Source organism: Musa acuminata, chromosome BXJ2-3, assembly GCF_036884655.1.
Source record: "Musa acuminata AAA Group cultivar baxijiao chromosome BXJ2-3, Cavendish_Baxijiao_AAA, whole genome shotgun sequence".
NCBI lineage: Eukaryota > Viridiplantae > Streptophyta > Magnoliopsida > Zingiberales > Musaceae > Musa > Musa acuminata.
Genome location: NC_088340.1, coordinates 13,556,877 through 13,570,211, shown reverse-complemented (window position 1 = coordinate 13,570,211; position 13,335 = coordinate 13,556,877). Strand labels below are relative to the sequence as shown.

Below are 13,335 nucleotides of genomic sequence, written 5' to 3'. Positions count from 1 at the left end.
GGTCTTCATCCTAATTCCTGGTCATAAGGCAAGCTCAGGCTTCGAAGGGCGTCGACGTTGTCCCCCTTCCTTTCCTCCCCACCTTCTGCATTCACGTAGACCAAACCATAGAAACCAAAGAACCAACCATTCGCAAAAGGCAAATCGATCTCCTCCGCTTTCCTCGTCTCTCTCTCTCTCTCCCTCTAAGAAATCAAGCACAACGTCCATGGTTTCAGTGAAATCATGGTGATCTTTTCAGTGTTAACGTTGTGCTCGTAGGTGATCCCGTCGTCGTTAGATGGGCAACACCTGCCGTGGCGGATCGTTAGTAGGAAGCAGGTACTTTCCCAGCTACAGCGGGCCTACCGACCGGTCCTCCTCTTGCTCGTCCTCCGACGGCACCCCTCGCTACCACCTGTCCTTCTCCCACCTCGACCCGGACGAGCCCCCGCAGCCGGCAGCAAAGCCCGATCGTGACGGCGCCATGCGGCGCAGCGGCGACGGCAGCGCCACCTGGGTCCTCGGCCACAGGACCGCCAACCTCCGCGACCTCTACACCCTCGGCCGCAAGTTGGGGCAGGGCCAGTTCGGCACTACGTACCTGTGCACCGAGGTGGCCACGGGGAGGGAGTACGCCTGCAAGTCCATCTCCAAGCGAAAGCTGATCGCCAAGGAGGACGTGGAGGACGTGAGGCGGGAGATCCAGATCATGCACCACCTGTCGGGGCACAAGAACGTGGTCACCATCAAGGGCGCGTACGAGGACCCACTGTACGTGCACATCGTGATGGAGCTGTGCGAGGGCGGGGAGCTCTTCGACCGCATCATACAGCGGGGGCACTACAGCGAGCTCAAGGCCGCCGAGCTGACCAGGATCATCGTCGGGGTCGTCGAGGCGTGCCACTCGCTGGGGGTTATGCACAGGGACCTCAAGCCAGAGAACTTCTTGCTGGCTAATAGGGACGACGACTCCTCGCTCAAGGCCATAGACTTTGGGCTCTCCGTCTTCTTCAAGCCCGGTAAGCAAGAACGCTTGATGATTGGTACTCGCCCTTTTGGAACTGGAGTCGAATGATCATTTTGATCTGTCTGATGTTGTCAATTATCTACCAGCATTGCTAATAATATCTGATTCTGCTGTTGTTGGTTCCATATCATCACATGTTTAATTTCATTAAAATGTTCTGCGATCCTAATTTTTGGAATTCATGTTGTTGCAGTGTCTTGTTGATGCATAGCTCGGTAGCACTATATGCATAGCTCAGTAGGAATAATCAAACACCTCTGATATGCCTTCAGTAAATTTACTGTTCCCGGTGGCAGTGGCAACATGGCTCGAATAAGCTACTGGATCTTTCGTTTGCTGAAACACCATTAATTGTTTTGTTGTGTGCATAATGCGGTACTGAATTGCTAGAAATGGTTAGCATAGTCTTGAGATCCTTTGAATCTGCATCACCAAATACAAAATTTACTTAACAATCCTCATTTAACTGGATAATGCTTGAAGCATTTAGAATGACTCTTACGCCTCATCTACTGCATCGTAGAATTCCTTACGAGGCCAGATTTCTTTGTTTTTCTTCATCCAGAGAGGGGCTAAGCCTAAAAATGATAAATTGACACAGCACAATCATGAACCCTTCTATAATTGACTAGGAATTAATCCGAGCAGATTTCTTGCCCTTTTCATATATATATTTTCCTCCAAGCTTATTTCAGATGCCATTAATCTGTTTTCTTGCTGATGCGATCCATGACTATAAGCCGAAGGTTGAGTTCTATTACTATATCTTCTATTGGTTATACAGGCAAATGATGTTGTTCTTAATTTAGGTTCTATCAACATTAACTTGGTTCTCTTGCAATTTCAGGCCAGATCTTTACAGACGTTGTTGGCAGTCCATATTATGTAGCTCCTGAGGTACTATGCAAGCACTACGGACCAGAAGCTGATGTCTGGACAGCTGGGGTGATACTATACATATTGTTGAGTGGGGTGCCACCCTTTTGGGCAGGTATAGTTCTTATTTGTGCTTTTACAAAATTTTGTGAATTCCTAGGACTGAATTGTGCCTGTTTTTCAGAAACACAACAAGGAATATTTGATGCAGTTTTGAAGGGAGTCATTGACTTTGACTCAGAACCATGGCCAATGATCTCTGATAGTGCAAAGGACCTCATAAGAAAAATGCTCTGCTCTCGACCTTCAGATCGCCTAACAGCTCACGAAGTACTTTGTACGTCATCTGTTTCATGATAATCATGAATATGTTGTTTGCGATAAATTATCACTATCTCAAATCTTGAGCACCAACTTTTAACAAGGCACAAATGCTCTTATTTTGGTGAACATTTTCATCAATTTATATTGTGTTGCATAAATTGACAACTTATTTTGCATCTGTGTTCCATTGACCTTTCTCTGATCTTGTCCAAATTATCTATTCTTATGAGTGAATTTAACTTAACTAACCATGAGCCAAGCATATTGCACAAGAGATTAATTATTATCTGCAAACATGTATAATGTGGAAAAGCCTGCAAACCTAACTGAAAATATTGTTTAATGATAATGCTTTGAATTACGCTCATTCTTAGGTCACCCGTGGATATGTGAAAATGGTGTTGCTCCAGACCAAGCACTGGATCCAGCTGTACTCTCTCGGCTTAAACAATTCTCAGCAATGAATAAGTTGAAGAAGATGGCTTTAAGAGTAAGTCCATATATTCTTCTGAGTAAGAAGTTCTGACAGATATTCGTGAATCAACTCATATATTGTTTAAAAAGTTTTATCCAATGTGAACTAAGGTTCATTTTCAATAATTTGTTGTTTTTCATTATAGTTTTACTGGATTTATCGTCTTCATGCAGATATAATCAACCCACTCATACAAAACAGAGAGTTTTCTGTTTTGCTGAAATACTTGAATAAGAATTTATTTGCATGTTTTCACATAATTGTTTAGTCTCCTTCGCAAAATCATTAGTTGAGTTGGGGAGATAAGTATGGCACAGTGAGATATCCCCCAATGTGGAAATACCTCTATTACTTGGAATTTTTATGAAGCTGTTGTTGTTGTTGTTGTTTTTCCTTAAATGTTGTATCTATTATATTTTTAATGACTATTGACATAAATCATTTTGCTGGCTTAAACTGGTATCATGAGATTATGTTAATTACAAGATTTCTGTAGCCACGAAGTGACTTACAGCCGCATCCTGCATTCTGAGTGTATTATGACACTACTTGTGGACAATTTGTCAGAGTCTCTTTTGCATGTGTTGATGAACCAACCTCTGTTAGTTAAAAAAGAAAAAAACTGCTCTCAATCATGGTGCTGCAAACTTTTGACTATTTTCTGGTATTTTTTATTGATTACTTAAGGAACTGAGTGGACATACAATTCTTACTGTTCCCTCAGTTATTACTAGAGACTATTGTCACTAGATTTGGTATTTGAGCATTGATTTAGTTACCATGGTATTATCAAGAGTACTAATCTTATCGTACCACTCTTCTCAAGTACTGGTTGAGTATCTCCTATCATGCCATGGGTGTACACAGTTTGCAATATGACTGGCTAGAGCCATATCATCCAACTGGTTCATGCCAGTGTTCCCAACAACCAACACAGGATAAGTGCACCAAAAGGCAATTATTGATCATGAGTATGAATTTGATAATATCTATTAATTTTAAACATGTATGATCCTTTGTTAGTTTTTGAAACCATCAATTTTTTTTATTGCAAAAAATATATTCTATAATCTCTGCCCCTTTTTTTTTTTGCTGGTTAGGGTTTATTAGTTCTTAGTTGAGAGATAGGAGATTAATTGATTGTGTTCCTTCACCGCAAGTGACAAGGGAAACTACAACTTCTCTTGTTCTTAATATACTTATGCTTGTATTGCATTTGATGTGTAATTGCATTGTCCATTCGCAAACTTTAGTTTAAGGTTCTTATTGAGAGTGTTCAATTTTTATAATTGTCCTCAAAATTCATCAAAGATCAATTATTTTTCAATGATATTCATTCTTATTGAAAATAAATGTCTCGTATTTTTCATAATTGTACCAGGTAATAGCTGAGAGCCTTTCAGAGGAGGAGATTGCTGGACTTAAAGAAATGTTCCAAGCAATGGATACCGACAGCAGTGGTGCAATCACGTTTGATGAGCTAAAAGAGGGTCTCAGACTATACGGTTCAAATTTGAAGGAATCTGAAATCCGTTCCCTCATGGATGCTGTAAGTGTATCATCTAGGCTTCTAAATTTCATCTATAGTTATATTAGATATGGAATTAAGAAAAGTAATTGTGGAAAGCAATTATTGGAATTATTAAGTTAAATTAAGTGTTCAAGTTAATAGATAGAACTAGTGATATAATTTAGTCTAAGATATATACGTAATAATTTTCGAAAGGGTGATGTAGTTTGAAGCAATTTTTCGAGTAGTGTTCAAAAGGGTGATTTACTGTACAAGGCTTCTACCAATATAAGGTATGGAGATAGGTCAATATATACAGCCTCATCTCATGCAAGCAAGGAGGTGGTTTTCATGACTCGGACCCTCTCCACCCGAGTTTCAAAAGAGCACCTTGCTAAGCTTGGTGTGCTACAAGACAATATGGTTTATTGGATTCCCAAGATAAGCCTGAACCTAATTTAAGCTTTGTGTGCTAGAAGACAATAACTTCAGCGTACTCAAAATCACAAAGCAGCCTGATGATGGTTTTGGGGTAGCCTGAGGACCTTTCCATGTTCAATAGGCAACATCCTTTTTTAAGTTGTTTTAGCATGCAATCGCTCAAGTTTACTAGTAATGCTGCATCTGAATTATTATGTCTTTTTAATGCTTTATTTAAAACTAAAAAAGATAGATACACGAACAGCAGAAGAAACAAATTCCTGACTTAGACTACAACTAATGATGCTTTTGTTGTTTCTGAATTCACCTAGCAATTTGATCTATCTGAAACTAATGTACATTTTATTCACATTGATGGTTGTCATGGAAGGAGTTGATATATCTTCTGTAATTTGAATGACCAATTCATTTGAAATTTAGGCTGATGTGGACAACAGTGGCACCATTGATTACGGGGAATTTGTAGCCGCAACAATACATCTAAACAAACTAGAGCGTGAAGAGCATTTAGTGGCAGCATTTTCTTACTTTGACAAGGATGGAAGTGGTTATATTACAGTCGACGAACTTCAGCAAGCTTGTAAGGACCACAATATGACTGATGTTCAGATTGATGATATTATTAGAGAAGTTGATCAGGATAATGTAAGTAATTCTTCTTCAATCTCTCTAATAAAAGTAGAGCTCCAAGTTGTGATATTAGTCTGAGTGCTGGAGTGCTATTCATGGTTACCAGCCAACAGATCGGGCACTTAATTTACTCTAGTTAGCAGAATGTTTTGTAGTTTGTCTTATTTTCCATTGATCATATGTTATACTTGACACATTAAGATTTAATTATGTTGCTTGTTTGACTTGCATTATTTGTGCTAGACATAAGATCTTTTGCTTATTGCTTCCTTTATCTCCCCCTTTCGCATGAACAATAAGATCATTTTATTGGATCTTCTCATAAGTTACCATTATAATGTTGTTTGCCACCTGGAAATTGGTAGCAGATCTCTCAATATCAGGACATTTTTGTTGTTACCAAGATATAGTTGATCTGTTTGGAGATGAGCTCTGTTTTAACCATCTGCATATGCTAACCCTGGCTCATGACTAAGCAACAGGATGGAGAATTTCTTTTTCTTTTTTTTTCTTAAAATCTCTTACTATATTAGATTTATGCATGAGTTCTATATGCTTTGTGCATTGTGGGTTTTCCATAGTCAAACTCATTATGCCATCTCTTTGAAGGTTATCGAATTTTGATCGAGCGGCTTAATTTGACAGTTCCTTTACTTGTATCTTAATCTTCTAGACTAGAAAAATTTGCATTACTTCTAAGAACTCAACGATACTGATTTCATGTCTCAGGATGGTCGTATCGACTATGGTGAGTTTGTTGCTATGATGCAAAAGGGAAACATGGGGCATGGAAGAATAACCATGCAGAGAATGCGGAATAGTTTGAATATTAGCATGAAAGATGCACCAGGAGCTCACTGATTTCAAACCGCATGCATTACAGGTTCTGTAAATTTGAACTTCTTTTTTTGTACTACGAAATGAACGTGAAAAAAAGACAACAAAGAAGTTTGTGGTATTCATTTACTGCTGAAATCGAGTGAAAATGAGAGATGAGCAACACTAAACTTGAACGTTCAGAGGTAATCATCAAATTCCTAAGCTGTACCATATTCAGGATTTTGTATAAATCAAATTATTTTCATTTCAGTTTTAGCTTCGCGTGATCTGATTCAGGCACATTCTGACATCGTAAGGCTTGTGTGAGAAAAGAGATGAATAATGCAATCCACCAATATACGCGACAATCCTTTTTCTTCTTCTTCTTCTTCTTCTTCTTCTTCTTATATATATATATATATTGGGGGTGCAAATTGGAAAGGTAATCAATCATATATTACCTCCATATTCTGATGCATTTTACTGGATCATTAGGCAAAGCAGAAGATGGTCACCAGTCTCAGCCAATTCTTGTGTCTTTCTGTGCGTGTTTAGTATTCACTTGGCATTTCTTCTTTGGAGTTTCAGTATCAATCTCACAGTAGTGTGACAGAGTCAGAATGTTGGTGAACTGATGACGGATGAGTCAACACGGCTCGATCTACAGATCGATGTCGGGAGTTTGCGATCGGTTGGGCAAGGCATCAAGAGTGGCTTCATCCGCAAGTCGGGGTGCCGACGTCATTTGAGGGGAGGTGCTTCTCGGTCGGGGCACTAGCGTCGTCTTCGGGGAGGGTGTCTTTCGGTCGGGGTAGTCGCACTTCTGAGGGTGGTAGCGCTCCTGCACAGAAGGCCCTCGTCGGGAAGTTCCCGATTTTGGCCCCTCGATGACTAAGTTAGTGATTGATTCTCCTTTTTTTTCTCTCCCCTAGCCAGATGTCGGTCAGGGGTTTTTATACTACTATGCGAAGACCGGCCGTACACGGGTTTGGCGCAGTAATCGATCCCCGAGGGGTGAGGTGGTACCTTTGTACGGTCGTCGTCCCGGAATGCGTGGAACGGCACCAAGCGGCATCGTCCCGAGCTTTCCGGGACGGGACGTACCGAGGGGTGCCTCGGCATGGCTTCTGACTTGGCATGCGAGGGTCCCCCCTCGTGCCGATGTGACAAGGGCGCGGGTGGCGACGTGACTGGAGTCCAAAATATACCTTATCACTTCTCCCCCTACCCCCCAACACCCTCCCTCCCACCGAGACGTGCCACAAGATCCTTGCAAGAGGGCGAGGGGCGCGCTTGGCTTGTAGGAGTGCTGCGTATAGATCAATCGCTTGCGAGGGGCGGCCGGGTTGATTTGATGTTGGGTGGAGACTGGACCTGCTGGCCGAGTGACTGACCTCGACCATAGGTTCGGGACTTACGAGTCACTGGTCGAGGGATCGAACTGCATGACTCAGGTAAAGACTGAACCTAATGGTTAAGCGATTGACTTCGGGCCTAGGTTTAGGACTGGCAAGTCACTGGTCGGGGTACCGAACTGCGCAACTTGGGCAAAGACTAAACCTATTGGCCGAGCGATTGACCTCAGGCCCAGGTTTGGGACTGACGAGTCGTTGGTTGGGGAACCGAACTGCGCGACTTGGGCAAAGACTGAACCTATTAGCTGAGCGATTGACCTCAAGCCCAGGTTTGGGACTGACGAGTCGCTAGTCAGGGAACCGAACTGTGCGACTCGGACAAAGACTGAATCTATTGGTCAAGCGATTGACCTCGGACCCAGGTTTGGGACTAACGAGTCACTGATCGGGGGACCGAACTAGGCGACTTGGGCAAAGGTTGAACCTGTTGGCCGAGAGATTGACCTCGGGCCCAGGTTTGGGATTGATAAGTCACTGGTTGGGGAACCGAACTGCACAACTCGGACAAAGACTGAACCTGTTGACCAAGTGATTGACCTCGGGTCCAGGTTTGGGACTGTCGAGTCGATGGTTGGTGGACCGAGCTGCGCAACTCAAACAAAGACCGAACCTGTTGGTCAAGCGATTAGCCTCGGGTCCAAGTTTGAGACTGTCAAGTCGTTGGTCAGGGGACCAAACTGTGTGACTCAAACAAAGGCTGAACTGGTTGGCCGGGGGACCGAGCTGTGTGACTCGAGCAAAGACTAAATCTATTGGCTGAGCGATTAAACTCAGGCTCAGGTTTGAGACTGACGAGTCATTGGTCGGGGGACTGAACTATGTGACTCAGGCAAAGATTGAATCTGTTGGCCGAGTGACTAAACTTGGGCTCAGGTTTGAGACTGACGAGTCGCTAGTCGGGGGACCGAACTATGTGACTTTGGCAAAGACTGAACCTGTTGGCCGAGCGATTGACCTTGGGCCCAGGTTTGGGACTGACGAGTCACTGGTCGGGGGACCGAACTGTGCGACTTGGGCAAATACTAAACCTGTTGGCCGAGCGGTTGATCTCAGGCCTAGGTTTGGGATTAATGAGTCGTTGGTCAGGGAATCAAACTGTGCGACTCAGACAAAGACTGAACCTGTTGGCCGAGTGATTAACCTCGGACCCAGGTTTGGGACTGACGAGTCATTGGTCAGGGAACCGAACTATGCAACTCGGACAAAGACTGAACCTGTTGGCTGAGCGATTGAACTTGAGCCCAGGTTTGGGATTAAGGAGTCGCTGATCGGGGAATCGAACTGTGTGACTCGGACAAAGACTGAACCTGTTGACCAAGCGATTGGCCTAAGGTCCAGGTTTGGGACTGTCGAGTTGTTAGTCAGGGGACCGAGCTGCATGACTCGGACAAAGACTGAACCTATTGGCCGAGCGATTGGTCTTGGGTTTAGGTTTGGGACTGTCGAGTCACTAGTTGGGGGACCGAGCTGCGCGACTCGGATGAAGACTGAACCTGTTGGCTGGGAGATCGAGCTGCACGACTCATGCACAGACTGAACCTATTAGTCGAGCGACTGAACTCGGGCTCAGGTTTAAGACTGATGAGTCACTGGTCGGGAGACCGAACTATGCGACTCGGGCAAAGATTGAACCTATTGGTTGAGTGACTGAACTTGGGCTCATGTTTGAGATTGACGAGTCGCTGGTCGGGGGACTGAGTTACGCGACTCGGGCAAAGACTAAACCTATTGGTCGGGCAACTGAACTTTGGCTCAGGTTTGAGACTGACAAGTCGCTAGTCGGGGGACTGAACTACGCGACTCGGGCAAAGATTGAACCTGTTAGTTGAGTGACTGAACTCGGGCTCAGGTTTGGGACTAACGAGTCACTGGTCAGGGGACCAAGCTGCACGACTCGGGCAAAGACTGAACCTATTGGCCAAGCGACTAAACTCGGGCTCAGGTTTGAGACTGATGAGTCACTGGTCGAGGGACCAAACTGGGCGACTCGGGCAAAGATTGAACCTGTTGGTCGAGCGAATGAACTCGGGCTTAGGTTTGGGACTGACAAGTCACTAGTCAGGGGGTCGTTGGGCGGCGCACTGAAATGCACATGTGGTAGTGTACGCGCATGTTCGAGTGCTCGTGTCGAGCATGGTAACGTAGGTCCTGGTGGGAAACTTCCCGTCACGAGTGGCTTCCGGCGGGAGATTTCCTGTCACGAGCGGCTTCTGGCAGGAGACTTCCTATCATAAGCGGCTTCTGGCGGGAGCATCGAGACTAGGGAATCTGGGAGTTATGATAGGTTTTAAGTGTTGCGATCATCTCTTTCCTCGGGGAGCCCAAACGTCAACTTGGGGGCAACGAGTTTCTTCTTTATAAACCCCTGACTGTGGGAGGGGGTGGCATTGCCTCGCTACTATTGGGAAATCATAGGGGGCGACATCATATGCGCAGCGGAAGAACAAGAAAACAAAAATCCCCTATTCCCAAAAAGATGTTCGTCGTCGTGCGAAGATTGGTGCGCAAAATCCGCAAAACACAAAACTGCGTATAGAGATTTTGTTACCTAGGGAGATCGTATATCCCTGTTTCCTTGCAGATCCTCAGGAGAGGGTGAAGGAGGTCAAGCGTCCTCCTCTCTAGCGGTGATCCACACAGCAGGGTTGCGACGATGCTCCTCAAAACTCCAGGCCTACTCTGAGGTGGAGAGGGAGAGGAGAATAGGAAGGGCAAGCAAAGACTCTAGCCTATGAGGCTGTGAATCCCTCCTATTTATAGAGATCCCGTGTCAAAACCCTAATGGGTCCTTTCCCTAGTGGGTATTGGATCTGCATCCAATAAGACAAGGGCTCCGTCGGATATCTCATATCCGAACCTCTACTCATCGCAATGCCTACCATATGTGTGTGACCCTCTAGGCCCAATATCGAGCTGGCCGTGAGTCATACCTGTCAGAACTCCTTCTAACTAAGTGAATTATTATCTCTGTAATAATTCACTCGACTCATCGACTACGGAAGTACTAGGCCACTACGCCATAGTCCCCAGACGATACAGGGGAATCCAATCCATTGGACCTGTCTGTCCTCAGTTACCATGTACCTATAGTCCCTCATCCATCTAATATCCCAGAGACCGTATATCGAGCATGGTGCTGTCAGACCCATACGGTTTCTACTCGAGTCTCGCTCTAATCAGATTCTCCCGGAGAACTCTTTCTCTCTCAACCCGAATGACCCTGGCCAGGGATTTGTCTGAGCAAGAACACATGGGATATTCCTCTCATGATACCGAGAGTGGATGATCCTCTATCGACACTCAATAGCCCTCGTAAGGTCGACTACCACTCCCAATGACCAGCTGTACTAGATCTGGGAACAGCCAAACCTATAAGTCTGGTATCAAAGAGTGGAGCACTCATACAGGACATCCTTGGTGTCTCAAGTCTAAGAACCAGATACACCACTAGGACTACGGAATCGTTGTCTGACAATAAGGCATCATCAACCATCCAGCATTCCGTAAGCGGATCAATCAGTGAACTCATTCTCCAATGAGCACCTGTACTGTATCCCTAGTGTCCCTACACGAGCAGCTATGAGACCAGCTGCATCCATCATATGGACGGGTATACAGCACACCAGTCTATCCGGTTATCACGATGTCCCTCTTGAGTAACCTATGACCGGGATTATTTAGGATATGTGTTTAAAGGTGAATCGATCTCATTATCGTGATCTCATCACGATCCGATTCCCATTGCACAAATCCAAGGACATCACAATACATATGCATTTATGCAATAGTTATAAAGTGATATACGCCAAAAATATAATAAGCAAAAAGATTCTGTATCAAGTCACACGTGCCATCACTCACGTGATTGGCTTGCTGGGCACTTATGACTAGCAATCTCCCACTTGACCTAAAGCCAATCACCTATGTGTCTGATCCCCATCAGACCCCTGTGACGCTCAAAGACAATCTGAGACAATGGCTTTGTTAGTGGATCTGCAATGTTATCTTCGGATGGAACTCTTTCCACTGCTACATCTCCTCGGGTTACGATCTCTCTTATAAGCTGGAACCTCCTCAGAACACTTCTGTTGAGACCCGGGTTCCCTTAATTGAGTAATCACCCCATAGTTGTCGCAATATAAGGAATTCGACTTGTCGCTATCTGTATCGACTCCCAAATCTGTGATGAACTTCTTCACCCAGACTCCCTCCTTTGCTGCATCCGATGCAGCAATGTACTCCGCCTCTGTGGTCGAGTCAGCAGTGGTATCTTGCTTGGAACTCTTCCAGCATACTGCTCCTCCATTCAAGGTGTACACATACCCTGAATTCGACTTGCTATCATCGACATCAGACTGAAAACTTGAGTCAGTGAAGCCTTCAACCTTAAGGCTATTACCTCCATATACTAGTAAAAGATCCTTAGTCCTTCTCAAGTACTTAAGGATACACTTTACTGCTTTCCAGTGCTCCAAGCCTGGATCCGCCTGATACCTGCTCGTGACACTCAGAGCATGCGCTATATCAGGCCTAGTACATAGCATGGCATACATGATAGACCCTATTGCTGAGGCATAAGGTATCATATCCATGTTCGCCCTTTCTTCTGGATTCTTTGGGGACATACTCGTAGAAAGCGATATCCCATGTCTCATCGGTATGAGACCTCTTTTGGAATTTTCCATGCCAAACCTTTTGACAATAGTTTCTATGTACCTGGACTGGGACAAGCCAAGCATCCTTTTGGATCTATCTCTATAGATTCTAATCCCCAAGATATAAGATGCTTCTCCTAAGTCCTTCATGGAGAAGTGTCTAGATAACCAAGCCTTTATTGTGGATAGCATTCCTATGTCATTCCCAATGATGAGGATGTCATCCACATATAACACCAAAAAGGTGATAGCGCTCCCACTTACCTTTCTGTATACACAAGGCTCATCTTCGTTCTTAACGAAGTCATAAGATCTGATTGCCTCATCAAATCTTATGTTCCAACTTCGGGAAGCTTGCTTTAGTCCATAAATGGATCTAAGCAACCTACACACCTTATCTGGGCAGTTCTTGGACACGAATCCCTCAGGTTGCATCATATACACCTCCTCCTCTAGGTTCCCGTTGAGGAATGCGGTTTTCACATCCATCTGCCAGATCTCATAATCATAGTGTGCTGCAATAGCCAATAGAATTCTGATGGATTTTAGCATTGCTACGGGTGAGAAAGTTTCGTCGTAGTCAACACCTTGCCTTTGACGATACCCCTTAGCCACTAGCCTTGCTTTATAGGTCTCTACCTTTCCATCTACTCCGATCTTTTTCTTAAAGATCTATTTGCAACCGATGGGTACAATACCTTCGGGCACATCAACTAGGTTCCAAACCTTATTGGAGTACATAGAATCCATCTCAGAATTCATGGCTTCTTGCCACTTCCCGGAGTCTATACTCATAATAGCCTCCTCGTAGGTCTGAGGATCAATATCCTCAGCATCCTCTCCTCTAATATGTCCCACATATCTCTCAGGAGGATGGGATACTCTATCAGACCTGCGTAAAATTGAAACTTGTGTATTAGATACCTGAACAGACTCGGGCTGTAGAGTGGTGCTTGAGCTTGGTTCTCCAACCTCGCTCAATTCTATCATTCTCCCACTGTCTCCGTCAAGAATGTGTTCCTTCTCAAGGAACACTGCTCTCTTAGCTACAAAGACCTTTTGGTCCTCGAGATGATAGAAGTAATACCCACAAGTTTCCTTGGGGTATCCCACAAATTTACATCGCTCTGTCCTTAATTCTAACTTATCGGGGTTGTGTCTTTTAACATGGGCAGAGCAGC

At 44.5% G+C, this 13,335-nt stretch overlaps 1 protein-coding gene across 2 annotated transcripts; it reads left to right on the top strand.

The window, feature by feature from the left end:
* The first annotated feature begins 121 nt into the window (after nucleotides 1–121).
* LOC135607458 (calcium-dependent protein kinase 26-like) lies at nucleotides 122–6,223 on the top strand. 2 transcript variants are annotated; one of them, XM_065099287.1, is made up of 7 exons: nucleotides 122–1,001; nucleotides 1,857–2,000; nucleotides 2,070–2,222; nucleotides 2,584–2,699; nucleotides 4,066–4,233; nucleotides 5,056–5,280; nucleotides 5,995–6,223. In XM_065099287.1, the coding sequence occupies exons 1-7, from the start codon at nucleotides 281–283 to the stop codon at nucleotides 6,124–6,126; spliced, it is 1,659 nt and encodes a 552-aa protein (XP_064955359.1). In that variant the 5' UTR covers nucleotides 122–280; the 3' UTR covers nucleotides 6,127–6,223. The 2 variants fall into 2 exon arrangements, with proteins under 2 accessions (XP_064955359.1, XP_064955358.1); XM_065099286.1 differs by having other exon boundaries at nucleotides 140–1,001; nucleotides 1,857–2,222.
* The last annotated feature ends 7,112 nt before the right edge of the window (nucleotides 6,224–13,335 follow it).

Bases quoted from the DNA above. Each gene is read 5' to 3' on its own strand.
- LOC135607458 (XM_065099286.1), top strand. From the start codon at position 281: ATGGGCAACACCTGCCGTGGCGGATCGTTAGTAGGAAGCAGGTACTTT. The intron at 1,002-1,856 runs GTAAGCAAGAAC...TTGCAATTTCAG, and splicing joins CTCCGTCTTCTTCAAGCCCG to GCCAGATCTTTACAGACGTT. The intron at 5,281-5,994 runs GTAAGTAATTCT...TTCATGTCTCAG, and splicing joins GAGAAGTTGATCAGGATAAT to GATGGTCGTATCGACTATGG.